The 21,603-nt window shown below is 34.7% G+C and overlaps 1 protein-coding gene across 3 annotated transcripts in view; it reads left to right on the top strand.

The window, feature by feature from the left end:
• The window catches only part of LOC124369265 (SPARC-related modular calcium-binding protein 2), an 89,926-nt gene that overhangs the window by 14,043 nt on the left and 54,280 nt on the right, over positions 1-21,603 (top strand). For all 3 annotated transcript variants that reach the window (XM_046827168.1, XM_046827186.1, XM_046827176.1), the window contains exon 2: positions 18,347-18,509. In XM_046827168.1, coding sequence (XP_046683124.1) covers positions 18,347-18,509 — 163 coding nt within the window. The remainder of the gene's footprint in view (positions 1-18,346; positions 18,510-21,603) is intronic.

Here is a 21,603-nt window from a genome sequence, read left to right as displayed (position 1 = left end):
TATTTATTGAATTGATTAATAGTGATGTTTAAACAATTCTCTGTGATAACATAGTGAAGTTATCCGACCTGTCCTTTTTTTTCTTATTTTTTCTAAGCACGGCCTACTAACATGCACTGAAGCATCATGCACCGGACCTTTTGCGCAACCCGTAACTGTACTATAAGTGTACTTCGAGGCCTACCAGTTTGGAATTTAAGCAGTTCCACAAAATTCCGAAAAAACCGATCTGGAGAAATCTCCAGATGAGGAAACCCCAACCAGAATGGTGCAAAAATCCCTTACTATCTCAGAGCAGTCAAAAAGCAGTGTCCTCTTGATGGGTTTTCTTGTCTGTAATTGGTGATCTTCAGAACAGATCATCACTAAAAATGCCGACTAAATTGTTTTCTTAAATGCCCATGCCCAGTGATCAGACCCACAACCTGAGGAGGTAGCGATCTATTTAAGGAGAGATCAGATGCCACCTTGCAGGAAGGTGACTGTTGAACCAGCCTACTTATCCTTGCCTGGCTGCAATCTCCACCTCTCGCGAGTTCAGTGTGAGCTCATCTTGATAAGATTCACCATAGAAGATTCACAACTAGGAATTCAGAACAGTTGAGCTTTTGTCTTGTTAACCGCCGATCCTAGGTTTTTTAAAGCACCACTTTCTTTCCCCAAAACGACCTGGAACTCAAAAAAATAGCAACACTGTTGATTTTTATAAGAGTAGAAACTCTCTAATAACAGTCCCAGATATGTTTGGAGTTAAACACAAGAGTCCAAGCCTTCAGCACTCCATGACTATCAGTGAAAGTACTAATCGTCTTGCAGACGAAGATTCTAAGAAGCATATTCCACAATAGCTGTGACTTCTGGCTGAAAAACTATAGGATTAGACCCATTGGGACCATTAGTCCCTCTCTCGAGCTCTTCTTCGGGGATTTGATCTTGTGTTAAAAGAGAAAAATATACAATAACAACCTAATAAAATAGTGACAAACCTCTCTCGTTTCGCAGACTATCTATCTGTTTGAGTGTCGCACTAACGGGTTGTCAAAACTGCAAAATATATCATTATGTCGATGCCAATGTATATGGGTACAACGGTTATCGCATGTCGTCGAACGTGGCTGCTGATGGATGGGCGACCTTTGCTTGCAAGCAGCCCGCCTGCCCGGCCGTTGATATAGTTCGCAAGTCACCTTTTAGCCGTTGGTCTCAACATTAAGTGTTAGAGAGGACTTCTTAGCACTAAATTCGCCTGGTATTTTTACTTTATGTCATTTAAACTATTAGAATGTTGTGATATTGTATCCAGACAATTGTCATTATTAAGGCACTATATGTTGTAAAACTAAATAAAATATCTCTACTAAAGGGGAGTTGTGTTCAAACTTAAAATTATATTTCACAAAAATTGCTCAGAGGATAATATTTTGGTATCTTACTTTTATAGGTTTAGACGAAAATTAACGACAAATTGGACAAATCGTTGATTGATTTGAAAATGAATTTAAACGTATAGTTTTAGTGGTTATTAAAAAGACATATTCATACTTTAATTTTTATAAATACGGCGCCAATAGCTGTTTTATGTTGGGGTTTTAGATTTTTGTTTCCACAAAAAGTGCATTTTTTTATAAATAAATAGCTAAACATTCATGCATAATTACATACAACCATCAATTTACTTCTTTTTAATAAAAAAAGCAAACATACAGACAAGGCGACAAAGAAATGAGACTAAATGAAACTAACTGATTATGTCACTAATATTAAATAATATTACCTCTTAATTTGTAAAGAGTTCCGTAAAATAAAGAAATAAATTACAATAAATACTCACATAACAATGCATGTGTATCAATAAACTAAATGATGAGTCCTCGTGGTCTTTAGAATTTAACTTTTAATTTAGACATTTGAACAGTATTAGATTTTTGTATTATGGCACGTATTGTTCGAATCGTTCTTGTAATTTAAATAGACTTGTAGGGCTTCTTGTGAGTATAGCTTTTTCTTAAACTCAATACTTGTCATGTTATCTTTCTATTTTGTACAATTAAGATTAGTTTGTAATTCATGTCAAGGAAATTTCATTTAGCAGTTGCTCTGTTCTTTGATTTTGAGTGTTTTTTAAATCTCGATTCGAAATTCAGATAGTTCTGTTCATTTTTTTCATGCAAGTTTGCGAAAAACTGTATCACGATGTATTTTACTTTCCACGCAAAATTTTTTTTCGATAGGTATGACAAATAGACTAATGTCGTCTGGAGTTATGAAAACCAGTCATTTCTTACCACCTCGGTTTGGATGAGATCGAATTCCGTCGCGATCACAGAATAGAAAAAAAAACAGAAGTCTGCCAGCGCGATCCGTCGGTCAGACCTAATACTACCATTGTCGGAACCTAGCGCTAAATGTCGTAATTACTAACCTCAGTATGATGTCTAGTTTTGTATTACGTTTGAATAGGATCGGGTTGTGGTCACAATTATTTTCAAAATCATCGAGATCCTAATTTAGAGATGTAACAGTCATTTGAAGTGGCTAGAGAAGACCCATGAAGGACTTCGCTACAAGATGAGCTGTTGCAGTTGGTGGCGCCACAATTGCCGGAAACCGCAGTTTCCTCTGTCTGTGTGTGCGATAGCCTTTCGCTCTTACATCCGGTGAAACCGCGCGGCGTGGTCACCACTTGTCTTTGGGTGCTTTTTCCAGTCTTTCGCTTTTCACGGTTGATCTAGTACTTTCAGGCACATTCCGGATCATTTCCTCGTGTCCATTGTACGTGATTTACCCGGTCGGGTATCGGGGTCAACGCCAAATTAAAATGGCCTGTATGGAAGGTTAAGTTTTAATTTTACAAACACCTGTACTTGGTAGACTCCTGCTCGTCATATCTACAGAAAATTGAATGCTTTGTAAGAATCGTATATTGTTTCTATGAAGTCGGCAACCTCCGTGTCAGCAGTTCTGCACAGTTTCTGTGGGCATTCTCTCTTCTGACAGCTCGCCGGGCACGTTTCCTTTGGTTGTTAACACGGGAATTGGAGGCAATACACAAGTACCAATTATGCAGAGGATTTATTTATAATCTTTCGGCAACGAATTTTTGCATGGATATGGTGTGATACTGTGATGGCCCTAACAGCATAAGTCGAATCCGCAGAAAACTAATGACACTTTTATAATCTTTATCTTATATCTTTTATAGTCTTTAATGTTTTCTCATGAAATTCGTCAAATTGTAGCTATGATAACCGAAACCCAATTTTACTTCTTAAATATTACAATGTAAGAGTACGTCACACCATGTGTGCGAAACATGTTTCGCTAAGGCTGCATGCAAAATGTCAAACCTATACACAGTAGTTCATTTCATTGTCTAGATGTCCAGCCGGACATACATACACGGATTGTTATATGTGGTAGTTTAAATAAACATATTCTTTGCTAACACTCTACAACAATCTAGTTTTCTGGTATAGCCAAAACGTTTCATAAAAAATGTTTCATCACTACTTTCCTCAGTATCTTACCTTACGCTAATTTAATTGCGCTGTTTCCTGTTATACACAAAACAAATGGTTTAGCCTACTGTGTGATAGCACCAATGACGCTCAGCCAAATTTCAAGGTTTGGACATGCACCATGCTAGAACTCATTCTTGTCTATGTAGAAACGAAGTTTCACGCAAAGTTCAAAGTTTACAGATGAAATCCTTCTCGAAATATTTTGCCACTAATTCACATTTTGCTCAGTAAGTTAGGTTTTATAGCAGTATTAAAATAAGTTTTGACAAGCTAGCGTGGGTACCACAACGCAAGAATGCACCGACGTAAAATATTTTCAGCGACTTGTAACAGCGAAATGTAATAGACTCCAGTCTATTACATTTTCTTTTTACTTATAAATAAAAAATTTCACTTGTTACAATCTCATATAGTTGTACATATAAAAAATTTATTTATTCAGCTATTTTCTCGTTTAAGTCATGGTATGAGACCAATGTAAAAATATTTGCTACGCTCAGCCAAATCTCATGGATTGATATGCACTATCATCGAACTCAAAGTTCCTCACTTATAAATTAAGGTTCATACGAAAATTTCAAGTCAATTCGTTTTCGATATATCGTGCGGACAGAGAGGTTGATTCATAGGCAATCAGACAGAAAAGAACTTTTTTCCAGCCCCACGAGTGAAAGCCTAGCGTACTAAGAAGACATAGTTTAATATTACAAAACCAGCCTGGTAATATAGGCTATAAAATTGTCCTTACGCAATATTTTATGAATACAAAATATTTATTTCAACATGTTGATGTAAATATGCTTGCATCAATATAAATTTATTTCAAGTATTATAAAGCAATTGTTTTTTAATTATTAATTCTACGAGTACCTACAATGAAGATTTGATTAAAAAGTTAGACTAATCAACTTTCACGTTGCCATATGTCTTATATTTTGTCTTTGTTTCGTCTCCGTTCACGTTATTCAGTAACTAAAAACATTCGCATTCCTCCAAGTTCTCTAAATATTTTCATGTTTTTAATTTCCATCATAATCGTTCTGAGAACGTTCTGTATATATATATATATATATATATATATATATATATATATATATATATATATATATACTTTCTGCAACTTAAAATTTACGTGGGAGATATCTGATTCAATTGTGAGTTTCCTGGATATAGATATTTTTATTGAAAATCAGAAGTTGAAAACTAAGATCAATATAAAAAACACCAACACATTTCAATATCTACATTATGATAGTTGTCATCCGTCCCATGTCAAAAAAGCCATTCCAAAGAGTTTAGCTAAAAGAGCCCAAAATTTATGCAGTGACAAATATCACTTAGAACAATATATTGATAATTTATTATCAGCATTTTCCAAAAGGGGTTATCCACGAAAACTTTTAAACAACAAACTGAACACCAAATCACTATCAATTGGAACAAGTAAATCTAAATTTGACAATAATGATCCAAAGTTTTTAACAAAATACCATCCAGGACTTTATAAAATTAACAATATACTTCGAGTAGCATACAGTTTATTGGACAGCTCTGCTTCAACTAAAAACATATTCAAATACATTCCAAAAATAAGATTTAGAAAACCACCAGTTTTGAAAGATATTTTAGTCCATCCAAAATTACCTAAGCACAAAGACCAAGAAAACATGACAGTTGGGTCACATCCTTGCAATAAACCCAGGTGTTTAGTTTGCAACATGTGCTCTACTTCAAAAACCATTTACAAGTAGTTCTACACAAAAATCATACAGTATATTTGAAGACTTAACATGTGAATCAAAAAATATTGTTTACCAAATTCAGTGCAAGTTATGCCCTAAAGATTATATTGGTTCAACGATAAATTCACTTAGAACAAGGATGACTGGGCACAGGTATGCATATAAACATAAAAAAACAGAGCAACCTGTAGTGGCACATGGCTTAATACATAATTTAAATTTTGAAGAAACATTTTCAGTGAAACCAATTAGAAAAATATCACAAAATTTAAGTACACACAGTCTGAGAACCATGGAACAAGCCCATCAACTCGTCACTAAATCAAAATTTCCAAGTGGATTAAATTTAAGGTGACTTAGTCAACAAAGTGAATTTATAAAATTAAATCATATGTTCACCATTGTACAATAATTCATTCTTATTTTTCATTTTCTGTGTTGATGTTTTATGTTTATTCTGTTCTTATAGCCCTATTTATATAAGTTTTGTAATTTTTGTAATTTCCTGAAGACGGCTTAAGCCGAAATATAGAAAATGTTTATTACAATAATTGAAGAATTCTTATTGAAGATTAATATATATATATATATATATATATATATATATATATATATATATATATACACTAATATGACGTATGATTTCAAACAGAAAAATGTTCTATAAATATAGGTCTAGAAATATGTCGTTTAGCCACTAGCCGACATTTATTTACAATTATATATTTTTTATTTATCTACAGAATTAGTAAAGCTATGGTTACAAATCTTTGCAAATATGTTATAGTGAATAATAGGAAAACTAAAAAATGTGTATTTTGCTTTAAAATTAACAAAATGGCAAGAGTTAAAATATTTTAAAGTCAAATAACAACAAAACGGTATAGTTTTAAACGTTTGAGATACTAAGTTTTGCGATTTTTATAACAGTTCCTACGGTATTTATATAAGCGAGCACGAACACTTTACACGTATGCTTGTATGAGAAGGAGCTCCCGGATTGTGCAAGCGTACATTTAAAGTGATCGTGCTTGCTTAAGTATTGACGGATTTTATTGAAGAACATACCGTTGGAATTGTTATAAAAATTGCAAACAGTTGGTATCATGTAGCCTACATTTTTTTATACCTGATAGAAAGCACCTGATAGCTTTCAACTAACAAACTGATTTGGCTCCCGGCTTATGCTCCTAGTTGGTATCTGTAACTTTACTAGTTCTCGAGACAATAGTTTTTTAATACAAAATGGCGGCTTTTTAGTGTTTATTTTGTCAATACAGAAATTCAGATTAAGAAATAATAACGACTCCTTATTGAACAACGTAAGCTATATATTTTATTCTATTTTCCACGTCAGCAAAGATATCTTCATGTATCATCCTAATCATTCACGCATTCATACATACTCCTAAATCAAATATTCAGTCATTATTAATATTATGTATCAGATCCAAAATATTTTCTATGCCAACCAATTTTCTAATAGATGTTTCAGAAGAGCTATGAAATTCATTTCCTGGACATCGTTTAACCACCGAAGTCCTAGGCCGCTATGTGAGTCAAGATGTCAACGGCCCATCTCTATAAGTGCAGTACAGTACACAGATTATATCTGTGAAGTGGAGCGAAACGCGTCACGTCGCGTTCTCATAGCACTTAGGTTATGTTTGTTTGTCTAACAGCTGACATGCCATTGGCCTGAACTCGGAACATATGGCCACTCAGCTCAGACGCTGTTGTATTGGCAACAAACACTCTGTTGCAGATTCCTGTTGCCAAGAAAACTTAAAAGGTTGCCAATTGCCAATCGATGACGCCTAAATACCTACGTAGATAATTATGTGTGTGATGAGTAGCCTATAATTAATTTGTAGCCTTGGTTAACATCAAGTTTTTCTTACAATGTTGTTATCTAATATGGAATAACAAAAGTCAAACAAAATTTTGTCAGTTATACATGCTTGTAAAGGCCGAACCGTGGGAATTTCGAACTCGCTTGGCTACAAAATCAAGGATTCAATATCAATATCTCCTTATCGAAGGATTTGTAAAACTGTTGTAATGGTCAGTGTCAACAAAAGGGTTAGGACAGATGTCAGCGCAAAGTTCACCTTAGCTCCAAAGTATTAATAAATCTACGTAAATCTGTAAATTATAAGTTTAATAAACGTTTAAACTACGTTGGCGGTTTTCAATTAAATTAAATAGGGATGAAATGAACTAATTTTAAATTATTTAAACTTGTTTGCATGCCTTTTATATCAGAGGTATATATATGATAGTCGAAATCATTTCTTTATTATGTCGGTCATAATCTCCAAACCCCAATTGCTTGGATTGTATAGTTATTTTGTGACACAATGCAGCTTTTTGAACGCGATTAACTACAGTTGCCCTTACTCGAGAAGACCTAACTTAGCAAATTGAGGTGCTGAATAAACTACGAGAGTGCTTGAGATCTCCATACTCCAAACTCCGCTGTCGTGGGTTAGGCCATTATGTCAGTATTTTAAACGAGATACCCTTAGGTTATGATCCTTACACAATTGCATTGTGAACGTAATTTTTAATCGACTTCAACATCACGTGACAAATTGTTGGATACTTTCACTTGGAGCTTAAGGAATTGTCTAGGGTGGAGGGTTTACCTGGAGAGAACTTTGCGATACAATGTTTATAAATTATGAAAAAATTTCATGTGTAAGAATAATAGTAATATTTATAATTTTACAAAGTAAAGTATTGTGCTAGATCTACACTATATTATGTAATCAGTATGCCTCATATTATATCTTCTTGTATTGTTAAAGTTTATTCAGAAAACATTGCACGTGTATATTCATGTCACACAACAAAGTGCAGAACTTATTCAGGTATGTTGAACCCAACACTAATGAGAGACCGTCTTCTACTCTCTGCCACTCTGTTATTGTTTCCTTTGCTCTAACTCAGATCTCCTCCAGCTCGCGTTTGGCCAAAGTTAAACTCACAATTTGCCAATCGTACAGTTGTGTAGTAAAAGCCAAGAGCGTTCGTTATTAATGTAATTAAAAAATTGAGTGGAAATACAGAGCAAACTATGTAGACATTTTAAGAAATATCTTTCGGGAAATTCGGGACAAAAAAGCCCCTTTGTTGATATGTACGGAACTCTTTTACCTTGTTTAGCGTCTTACTTAACTGTGTATATTTGTAAAGTGAAAAAAAAATAAATAATAATAATATAATATATATAATATATATATATATATATATATATATATATATATATATATATATATATATATATATGCACACACACACACAATTGGACTAATTTAGCAGATTTTACTTGCAAATTTTGCATAAGCTAACACAACAATAAATATTCAATAATAAAAAATTAGCAACATTTAAAAATATGATTACTAACTAATTTTGAGCGAATTCTCACGGACTTTCGCTCATACACAAATTACAAACAATTTTTTATGATAATTTACAGCCGATTAATCTAATCTAATTATTAGTCTAATCAATCTGAATAAAAGATTCGAATTTCTTGCGATTTTTTGTTTAAAGTTTTGCTGAAATGTTGTTTGTTGTTGTTTTTAATCAACACTTAATCATCCGTCATTTTGAAACCTGTTAACTATATGGTTTTATGTTTTAGCTTTAGCGCTGTTCCAATTAGACAAATAAAGTAATTGTACATAATTAAACGCTGCAACATAGTCTGGAAAAATTATCTGTTAAATTAACGGTCAATGATGAGAAAAGGTTATTAATAAGTTTTCAACGAAACATTCAAAAATACTAGGTTAGATAAGGGATGATGCAGGTTCATATTCTTGGAAGAACATTTTTTTGTTTAATGTTTAGAATTAAATTACAAAACATGCCAAGAGAATGTTTACTCAATACAGGGATTGTTTTTACTCCAAGCTTCATCTGATAAAACTAATGATAATGATTTTTCAGCGTGATATTGGCAATTTGTGGAAGTGTAGTGGTAACATACATTCTAGCTAGACCGCCCTTCTACATGCACTGCCGAGCAATTGAACAGCAGCTACAAAAGCTATTAATTTTAGATATGGAACTTAGCAGTTGCTTGTGGATCATTTGCCTCATTTTATAACTCCATTGATTGATTAACGCAGATATTTTATCTCAAGGACGTCTATGCAAGTTTAACAAAACGCGATAAAATAATTTTAGAATTCGCATTTTACAAAACTTAACTTTCTACTACGCCCCAGCGTCCAAGTTCAGTCAAGGACGCCGAAGGACTCGCAGCAATGGCAAAACCAGCTGTGAGGCTAAATATAGACTGTGAAGTCATTGACTTGGAGGGAATGTGTGCAATTAATATTCCGGTAAGCTGTGGCCAGATAGAATCAGCTGAGCGCCTCTCCCGTTGCTGTATCTACGGCCAGACCAGTGGCGGCTGGCTACTGCTTACAGCTTCAGGGAGCCAATGTTGCCAACATAAATATCAATATTTCTATAAAACTACATATATAAATGTTAATATACTATATATATATATATATATATATATATATATACTATATATATATATATATATATATATATATATATATATATATATATATATATATACTATATATATATATATATATATATATATATATATATGTTATATTTTATATATATACATTAACCCATGAGATCATATATATACCCATATATATACATCAAATCCCTAGACCTCAACAATACAGACTAAATTTATTTAGAAATTTTCCGTGGCAAACAAAAGCTAGATTATACAACAAACTCTCAAAATTGATTAAATTAACAACTAATGACAAATCAGTGGGAACATTTTTTTAAATTGTGTTGTCCAGAACATTTTTCACGGTGGACGTGAGGAATATATTTATAAAACATAGCATTGTATAAATATTTTAATTCTAAATTAAGAATTAAATTTTCTAAGGATAAACTATTTGGATAGGTCCATCAAGGTTATACTTAGTTTTATTAATTTTTCAATACTAAGATGTTAGTAAAAAACACCTGTAAATTGAATGATTTTATGTTACAGTATTATCATTGGTTACAAAACTTAATGTAATATTATTAAATGGCAAATAAATAAATATTTAGAATCTAACATTTGATTGATTTGATGAAACAGTAAAAAATTTTGACTATAGAAATTAATCGAAGATTTATTTCTATAGATATTTCATTATTTTAAAAACATTTGCTACACAACTCAAACTACTACAGCAGACTCGTAAACTAATTTCATTGACATATGGTGAGGAAAAGTGGTGTCCATGTTCAGGTATAAAATGCCAAGATTTCAAATATCGAGAAGACAAGTAACAAAGACGTCCTTGAGCTGTTGTACTGGTTTTTACAGTTAGTACAGACATAACCTATAGACCAGTTTAGCACCTGACTACTCGAAGTAGCCAACAGGTCCAAGTGTATAGGTCCATAACCTATAGACCAGTTTAGCACCTGACTACTCGAAGTAGCCAACAGGTCCAAGTATATAGGTCCATAACCTATAGACCAGTGTGTCTATTACCGCCCCATCACCAGTCTTTTGGCACGTGCTTTTATCGCCGACATCAAAAACAGAAAGACACATAATACGAACACAAATCACAGACGTCCTTTAGAAATTTGAACGAAACAGTACCCAAATGTAATTTTAATTTGTTCGCCCCGTACTCTATTGTTATAATTAGGCGGTTTACATGACCTACAAACCTGACGGTCTATGATTGCCTGATCTAATTCTAGTCGTTAATATTCTAATTATCGAAGTTGTATAAAGTCATGACGCGAAGGTTTGTTTATGTAATATTCTATGAGATATTTTGATACTTTCTAGAAACGTAGCCTATAGTTTCAGAATTCTGAGGAAGGCTAACCGGCAATGCTGAGTGATTTCTGGTTTCCAGCAAATTCAGAAGGGCTTGCGTATTTATTATGGTTTTCTTTAATTTGACTGTAACTTAAAGCTGTTCATGAGTTAATAAATCTGAGATAAACAACGATATTATAACTTTAAAATACGTTATACTCTAACATAAAAAAGTATCTATAAACATAGATACCACTACTATTTTAATTTCAATTTTACTAACATGAAATATGAAGTCATTTTAAATAGAAATTAAATAAAATTAGTCACAGTGCAGATCTTTGGGAACTCCAAATTTGTTGGGGGAAAACAATTGGAACAGTTTCATATCAGTTGCTTTCGGTATAAGATAGAATCCTAGATGCCTTTATGTCCCATTGGTAAACGGCATGGATTAGGAACCGACAATCAAACTAGGATGACTCACAGCCGAAGGTCTTAGCAAGGTCTACCAACACTCCAACCGTGCGGCGCTGCGCCGTATTCTTTCCAGATACTCAACCACACGGAGTAGAAAATTCGATATTGCCTAACCGACAAAACGTCCCCAGGCAATGCAATAATCTCTCCTATAATATTATTTCAAATATTATACTAATTTTCGATTTTTTTGAAATTGGTCAGTAACAAACCTTATTGCCGACAACTGGTCGCCATTTTGAAAGACTAGAATGGCTAATTTGGTTTCAACAACCAAATTACCTAATTTGGTTTGACGAAAGAATATCTTGTTGGAAAGAAAAATCATTAGTAACGGATAAAGATGTACTCGCAGTTTTTGTTCAATTTTTGCTGCATAAAACCTTAAGATAACTAGGCTATTGCTGAAAGTATTGTTGATTATAAAGTTGTGTATTTTTAAACAAGTTGATAGATTTTATTACAATCGAACTTCAGTATCGAACGCAAAGAGTACTCTGTTCTCACTAAAGAGAATGCAGCGGAAGTTTTGTTCAGCTGCAACTTTCGTTATTTCCAAACGCTGCAAGGTGCTTGTTTAAAATACTGTATTTATTACATACGAGTGTTTCTGGTCCATCCATTGATGTTTAACTTCCTATTAAAAGGAAAGATGTGTTATTGATAGAACTGTTTTGCATCCCCTCTCCTTCCTTGGGTCGATATGGGGACTGTAATCACTGGTAACACTAGGTGTTCTACTTGCACATTTTCAGCCAGAAGTATATTACATTAGTGCATTTGTGCAGAGAAAACTACGCATTCTATGTGATTGATGAGAGACAGTCTCTCGCGTTTGTGCTACCTTCTCCAGTACATCCAGTTGTGGCCTCAATCTTGCTCAGTATATCCAGATCTGTTTATTTAGCATGGGCATTTTCATTAGGAAACACTTCAAACGTTCAGAAAGTTGGCTTCTAATTACTTAGCGAAGTACTTCCTACTCAGTGGCTCAAGATGGGATCCTATGTTGAGAGAAGTCGACCTATTTCGTAAAAAATATACTAGCACCACTTGTGGCTATATCCGTATAGAAGATGCTTCGTTCATGACAATCACATACAGCAGCTGTATCCGGGCTTCGGCACATAATAATTGCAGGAAACCAAATGACTCAATCACGCCTCACAAACGGGCCATGCCACGTGAATTTCTTGCAAAATGACTACTTAATCATACAAATATAAAATTTTAATTTTACTTACAAAATTAAAGTTTTGTGTTGAAAGTTGACGTATTATTTGATTCTGTCGTGCTTAGATCCATACATAGACTACAGCCAAATCTATATTAATTGGTGGCTCCCAAACACGTAATTATTAAAGCGTACTAGAAAAAGTAAATTTAATACTCTGTATACTTAACTAAAATCTATATTAACGAATATGTATGATCTTTTCTCTCACTCTCGATCCCTTCTTCTTTCTTCGTTTCCTTCACTATTACATCATCTCCATTTCCAATCCTCCTATGCTCCTTACTCCATAGTATTCGCATCATACAATATTTCAATAACAGTTTATTTGTGAGAAACGTTTAGTCATCTAAATAAATGAGTGCAAACGTAGCCAAGTAGTTTGGTACTATAAGATCAAGTAAAATCACAGGTACCGAATATGATGTTTGTTCTCGCAATGACAAGTCGCAGGATAAAGTGGCAGCTTCTTTAGGAAGACCGATAGAAGCATCGTTGATGTTTTACTCGTATCGGTATTCCCGTACTATCCAGAGACGTAAGTGCAGCAATTAACGACGAACAAAAACTTTACAATAGAAAACTATGGTGCATGTGAGTCAAGAGAATGTATGGAATCATCAAACACCGATAAAAACATTCGGAACGACCACAGCTTCACAGAACACCAAACTTAGATTTAAAACAAGACAGAGTCCGTTATCGCCCCCCTCCGTAATTATTATCGACGATAAAACTGCGTGCGAAAATCGTAAAAACAAAACAGATTTGAACATTCAATATCGCCGGGTTTCTGATATCGCGGATGGAAGTGCAAAAAGACTTATCTACATCCTTGTGCTTTCAAGAACCTTATCGTTTATGTTTCAGTCGCGTTCGTATTGATATTAAAACAGAGGTGTAAATTAAGTGCTGTTAAATATTCCATTTATTGGTATTATTGTTTGAAAGTTTAATAGTAAAGAAACGTGACTATTGCAGTCGTGCGAAGTATTAACACTCTGATCACGTCCCCGCAACAGTGGTGGGCTACTACTAGTAGGCTACTCGCCGATGGTTGTGTTCTACTTATCCCAATCATCCACTATAATCCATCTAAAGAAATCGAATTATAAATGCTGGCTACCGCAGTGAATTTATTAGTGATCATACAGTTTAGAACCTATAATCCTTTCTTTCTTGGTTTTAAACTTGAAAACACGTCAAATACGAGGCCAACATCAACGTAAAGAGTAATTAATTACATTGACCTGTTGTTAGTTTTAAAACATTATCAGAGCAATTGTTTTCTCCCACAAAGGTGCAGCGAGTAGTTTCCAAACATCCAAGTAAATAATAATGGTCTCCTTAGCATCAATGTAAATAACAATAGTGTAGAAGAACAACGTGATGTAGTTTATTTATGATGTTGTGAGTCGCCAACATCTCGTATAGAATAACAGGTTTCAGTATCGATGCAAAACTAATAGTTTCTCAAACATCGACTTAAAGACTAATTATATTCTACATTGACGTAAATAGTAATAGATTTCAACTCGAATATCAAGAATAATAGAATCCTAAACATCGACTTATAGACTAGTAATTAAATAATAGGCATCAACGCCAACGTAAAAATAATTACTTTCCAAACATCGAGTTAAATGAGTTTCAACACTGACGTGAGTAAAAAAATGGCTTCATGAATCCCGAGTTTTTTTTACTACTCGTATTTTTCAAAATATTTGTTTCAATTAAGGATATCGATTTAATTTTTAAGCAAATCCCAATATTAATGTTTATCAGATTTAAAATGTTTTAATGGTCATAATAACAGTTTAAGACACTCGTTTGATTTTATTTGTGTCTAACAAGGAGATTATATAGGTATTGTTTTTACTTTTTAATTCTGTGGTGTATGCTTTTATTTGGTTTAATACGGTCTTTTTGGATTACAATGCACTGCAATTAATCAACTTAGTATTTTTTATGTACGAACCAATTAACAACGTGTTTAATAAATACATAAAATGTCTTTTACATTACATTGTTTTTGTAAAAAAAACTATTCTTTCTCGGTTGAAAAATAAAATCTAGGTAGTCGATGGAGTCAATAATGGGAAGTGGATGTGGTACACCGCAGTACGAGGCGCTGCGACGAGCGGCTGAGGCGACTCATCGACAATGAACCCGCCGTCTATTATCGGCAATCATTTGACCCGTGTAGTTGTGGGAGTCCACACTCGAGTTAGATGTGCGTTACCGGTCTGACGTTATTGTCAGACCTGGGCCAGTTCACCTGGACACAAGTATTCCCCTTCCCATCTAAAAGACTGCACTCAGAGAATAAAACGTTGATTAGTTTTGGACACAATACATTTATTTTGTAACATCCTTATTAGTTTACTTCAACGGTTAAAGTTGTACATATGAAATTTTGCTTTATTAACAGAATACGATATATAAATTTGTGATTGTTATTGTAGTGACTCTTCAGGTTTCGTGTAGTTGGGTGAAGATTCAGTGGACATCTTAAATGTGACTAAAGTCAAATACCATTTGAAAGTTCCGACAAGACAAGAACGTTGGATATGTTTCAAAATATGGATAACCCTAAAAATGCCGGTCATTTAAAGTTTTTTTTTTATTTTTAATTAGACACTACGTAGTCCACCATTTTGTACAAGAGATAAATAAGTTAGAGAATGAATTTAGAATGACTAAATTATTAAAATAAGTGTTTCACAATTGAAGTTACCGTTATAGTTTTTCATGCGATTTGGACGTGAGGAGAGAAACGCCAAACCAAAGCACTAAGTGCCTACAACTTTTGGACTTCGTGCAGGTTTTTTGTTAGTGTCTAAGAATAAAAATAAACAAAATACTTCATTTCATTTTTACACTAAAACATCAAGATTAATATTAAACGTACTACCAGTTTATTTTCATGTAGTTTTTTATTACAATGAGACACTTTATTGCGAACAATGAACGTTACTGTACCACAAAGAGCCCTTTTCTGTGTGAAATAAAACTCTTCTTACAATGATACGTTGTCTTTGTGTCCTGAAACTCTTTCTTAATAATAATAATAACAGAATTGTAGCCTAATAACAAAGAGCCACTTTTGCCGCGTGAACTAAACTTACAACAATGATCCATTGTTATCCTTGATCAGATAAACAACTCTAACTATTCATAAGCTATTCGAGACGTACTATGGTGAAAGGGATTTATTTTCGACAAATATTATTTATCACTTGCTGCAAGGCATCCACTCCAAAATTAGCGTTTAAACCAATATTTATAAATAGCAACCCCTTCCGCTTACAAAGATGTTTGACAGTAGGCTCCTACATTACTACCAGATGACTCACTGAATGAGATTGATTGATTAAGTTATTGACGTAGAGCTGCTACTAGTATAGCAAGCGCGCTGCTGCCGTCGGATTATTTATAATGATTAATCACATTGACTTGTGTATAATGTACTGGTTGTTACGATTTTTACAACACAGAGTGACGATGTATGTTAACACAAGTGCAAGGGGGTCAGTCATTAATTATACATCCTCTTCAGCTTAATTTGAACAGTGAAGACTGAAGTTCTCATTGAAAAGTTTAAGGACAACCATTGAGAACTTCAAAAAATGTATTATGTTACAAAATATAAAAACAGTGTCTGTATAATGATGATGATTAAGCATTTTCTGGCTTATGTGTAATACATTGGTTGTTATGATTTGATGAGACACAGATAGACCATCTGTGTTGGTATTAAGACGTGCAGTATCCATCCATTTCTTCGGAAAATGTTTTGATGAGGCTTTAATTGCTGCGTCTTGCACGATCATCAAAATGGTCAGAAAATGGAGTCTTAGTTAAAAATAAATGGAGGCAGAGCGCTATCAATCATGTGTAGTGGAAGTTAAGGTTTAAAAAGAGTAATCAACATTTTTAATTGAGAAACTGTTATTGAGATGGCGGGCACACGCGCATCTTAATGTACTCGTAGATGTGCAATGGCATAATATTTTTTATTAGTTATATGTTTTAAAAGTATACTTCTGCATATTTGTATAGAGCTTAAAAATAATTCGTTGTGATATGAGTGACTTTTCTCTCTCGAGAGAGGTTAGTGGAAAACTTTTAATGTGAGCGTAGCTCAAGGTTGATGGTGTGTCATAGTAAATTGAAAATTGAAACAGATACGAGATGTAAAGATGCCAATGGTATAAATCCACTTACGGTCGTATTTCAGAATACATCCTACTGTGGGTGACTAGTGTTTTGTTACCAATGTGGATATCTATGTTTGAGTAACGGATGCCTTTCGGTGACCAGTCACTTTGTTGGAAGGCGCCTCTTGTAAAACTTTATACGGCGAAACAAGTTGGAAAGAATTGGTCCCCTTACATATGTTTTTCCCCGTTTAATGGGAACTCATCAGCTTAGCGAACAAGCTATGAATTTGGTAAAATGCCTTTGAAACAAGTACTTGTAAAGTCATAGACGTAAAAGCCATAGTCAAAAGAGTATCACTTAAAAGACTATAAAGTACAATGATTGGCGAATCCGATGCTTGTTGGGGGAAATGCATTTTCTTGCCATCCACACGGTGTTGACAAGAACGAATCTCTTTTAATTGTGTAGTCTTTTGGGTCTAATTAGTTGTCTTTGCGGAGCTGTTTAAGACACCCTGATGACAAAATCTGTTAACTGTTCCAATATTTTTATGATCTCACTTTCCGATTTAATACATGCCTAAACGTTTGACGAGTTTTTCTTAAGTGACTGATCAACAAAATATCAATCGCCCACGGGTTTTCCAATGTAAGCCGATGACTTCATCATCTCCTAAAAAGCTGTCTCAGCAACGTAGCAAATACTAAACAGACAAATGGCCTTCGAAATTAGAATGACGTCTCAATGGTGATCACTATTCGCGGTGCAGCAGCCGTCAGAGGCGCCGGCGCCATGCCGAGGCCGGCGGAATGGATAAGCAGACAGATGTCACAAGCACATGTCAGCCTTGACGTGTCGGGACATGTCAAGCAGTCAGCAGATGCTGCATATATTATTATCTTCTCTATGTGGTCGTAAGTGAGTCATGAGAGAGCTTTTAAACACTCTGATTTGATAACGTCAAAATATTCACCCGAAACACGCACATGTCACTCTTAGCTCTTTAGTGACGCTTCTATACTGTCTCCACATGGCATATACAGAACTTGTCGATCATAAGTAGAGTAGTAATCCTACTTCAACTGGTGCTGGTCGGCTCATCTTTTTCCTTTGACACCTAACTGGGTGATTGACCCGGGTACTACGTTGGGGAGCCGCATACCCTGACAAAAGGACGTTTTTCCTATGACAACTACTGAGGTATTGATGCAATAATTTGTCCGATACAGTTATTGCTGGTATAGCATAGGATTATTTTGAACAAATAGATTCAGAACCAGGAAGTATGTGCGAACGTACAGTATGTATTCCACTTTAGAAGAGTCAGTGGATTCCAATTTAAAAATGCCGAACTAATTTGATCACTCGGTTGTAGGTGGACTGTGCAGAGAGGATAGCCGCATGCACGGAGAAAGCACGCAGGCCTGTCTGCGGGACTGACAACCAGACCTACCCCACGAGGTGTCATCTGCTCAAACAGCACTGCAGGCAAGATGGTCCCAACCTCGTGACTGTCAAACACAGAGGACACTGTAAAGGTAAATTTCGAAGTGTTCTAGTGATAACATAAGTACGCGCGTTGAGAGCTACAAGTTCATTGGAGACAACTAAGAAGAATTTGAAGACAATGATATGTAGGAATAAAGTAGGAAATTATATGTATACAAAGATTATTCCCTGCAGTATAATACAAATTTTAAAATATTTATACCCTTATTATCAGTCGTTTGTACGGACCTGATTTCAAGATCCTTTCAATTACTAATTTAAATGCAGCAATTTCCTTATGTAGTGATCTAAATGTTCTACTGTATTTTAATATTTATTTAAATTTGACCCAACCGACAACCGATTCCATCGAATTAAGATATGGATACAGCAATTAGGTCTTATTTTCAAAATTTGAAAAGTTATGTTCTCTAATTTATTGTGCACTGAAACACGGTCTCATGTCATTTATGAATTAAACTAACATCCAATATTGATCAATTATTGTGTATGATTTACATATACAAAACGTTAAATCAGACTAATATTAAACACTGTAGGGCACTATAAATATACACAGCATGCTGTTTATAGTCTTAGAATTCAAATAAGTTTTATTTTAGAATTGCTTTTAAACGATGAGTTATTATGCCAAGCTTTAGGATTATGATCTACTGAGAAAGGAAAAGAAGAAGCTGATTTATAAATTATAAGATCAAATTCGTCTCGCCTGTTTGTTGTTTCAGTAGGTTTTTTATGGCAATTGAAACATTTCGACTCCTTATTTACAAAGTATCTGCAAGAGAAGTACTTTTTACTTCAACGGGTAGCGTTTAAGTAAGGGGAAATCCAAATGACATTGTTTCAACATCAAGATGAACTCTGCTCCCAATAGAATATTTGAATGAGATTTTGTTCAGAACGATCCTGCTCAAATAAACTGCATCCCCACGCACAATATGAAATTGCACACTGTGTGTGTTCAATGGCGAGTGCCATAAACTATTAGTGTCAATAAGACAACCCGAGTATCATAGAAACCATGTGCTTGCAGCTAAGTGATGTAGTGGTAACTTACTTGTATCTGCTGAACTAGCTGCTGTTGTGAATAAGTGGTGATTGTTGATACTGATAAGGGATGCCGCAAACACGAAGGCCTGCTAAAGAGGCACCGAGTTCTGTGCTATCATCACTGAGGTAGTTAGTGGGTTGGTTTCGTTTAAACCGAATTGTAAAAAATTCAGTCATTGGTGTTAGCTTTATTGCAACAGTAGGTCCAAAATGTTGTGTTGACATCTATAGGGGCGTTCACACATGGCGACTAACTAGCCGCTACTAAGTCGCCGCTACTTTAGTCGCCGCTATTTACTCGCCGGCAAAATTTTCGATCTCTGTTCACACATCGCGATTTGTAGTAGTTAGTACAGTTCGATGATTCGTTGTGAGTAGGGTTTGCTGTGGAAAATGTCTGTAGGAAGGCGAGAGAGACTTTGAGACGTGTATTGAGTATCTGTGTTAAGGAACTTTGTGATGAATTAGTGAATAAATTAAGAAATAAAAGAAAACGTCAGTGGGTCGGGAGTGGATACGGCGAAGGGGATAGGCTAGGTGCTTCTGCGACACTATTGAAAGAATTGGCAAGTGAAGATCCCCCAATCTTATTACAACATTATGAGATTAACAGTTCCAAAGTTTGAGGAGTTGTTAAAAATGGTAGGCTATCACCATTAATAAAGAAGGCGGATACACGATGGAGGGAAGCAATTTCTTGCCGTACCAAACTGGAGATAGCTTTGAGGTATATGGCGAGTGGAGACAGCCTGAAATCACTGCAATACCTTTTTTAGAGTACCATACAATACAATTTCCGTCTTGTTACCTGAAGTGCTGAGTGCCATATGTGAAGTTCTTCAGCCATTTATGAAGGTAAGATTACTTATTTTCTTCAATAGCAATAATCTTCAATACTATGTTAAATTAAAGTAATGCAGGCTTGGGAATTCAATATTCAAAGCACAATGAATGCATTTCCCATACTTTTACGTATGGGGAATGCGTCCATCATACTGGACATTCTCTGCATATAAGTATACTATTTATTCAATTGCAAAATAACATTTATAAACTAAATCAATCCCCTATAAGGAGGCCAAAACATTGAAAAAAGTAATAACAAAACATACTAATCGTGGCATATTCTTTAATTAATGAAACACAGTATTACATTCACGGTTTTGGCATTTCGCCAATCTGTAAAAGTGCTTTCTGCACGAGGTCTAGTCCGGATGTGTTCGAGTTGTCATATCGGCTGAATCTGTAACGGACTATAAACATCACAACTACTTGAAGATTCAGCAGGCGAGGGCGTGAACTGATTTGTAAAGTCGATTTGATTCAGTCTTTCTCTAGTAATTAAGTTTTTGTATTTCCTGTTGCAACAGAACAAAAAACTCCTCAGAGAGGTAATTCTCTTAACTGAGATCCAACGTGCTTAGCGAATCTGTCATACTGGTCATTTGTAACAGTTTCAGTTTCCTGCAGCGATGCCATCATGGCTATGTTTTTCCAGCCTATCTAAGGAGGATTCAAAGCGGGTCGGGTACTTTGAGTTACTGCCTGTGGGATACTTTATCATATTTCCTGGCTTGAAAGGTTTTTTACGAAGACTGGGTGGTGGCATGCTACTTGCAATCCTTTTTACAGGTAGAACAGGCGCAGGTGCTGCGGTTGATGTTGCGGTTGCAGTCTGCTCCATTAACAAACCATCTACGTTTTCCGGTTCATCCCCTGCAATGTCGTCTTCGGCTACACTCTGAGTGTCCCAATCCTGTGGAAAAACACATCAATATACAACTAATGCCATTCAAAGCTCGGGCTCCTGAAACCATTGTTAGTTAAATGAAGCCAAAGTCTGCATAAAGCTAGCTATACATATGTATATACATACATATATATATATGGGTTTTCACAAAATTAATAATAAACTGGCAATTTTGATACAGTAACATCTAGAATCTTTAGATAAATAAAATGTAAGTATTTTATACAGGCTTTTTTTATTTGTAGGTACCAAACACCGAAGAGGAGTGGAATGCTATTATGAAAGCTTTTGAAGACATTTGGAATTTCCCAAACTGTTGTGGT

The sequence above is a fragment of the Homalodisca vitripennis genome, chromosome 1 (genome assembly GCF_021130785.1).
Source record: "Homalodisca vitripennis isolate AUS2020 chromosome 1, UT_GWSS_2.1, whole genome shotgun sequence".
In the NCBI taxonomy this organism is placed as follows: domain Eukaryota; kingdom Metazoa; phylum Arthropoda; class Insecta; order Hemiptera; family Cicadellidae; genus Homalodisca; species Homalodisca vitripennis.
Note: the sequence above shows the minus strand (reverse complement) of the source record. Positions and strands in the feature narration are given on the sequence as shown.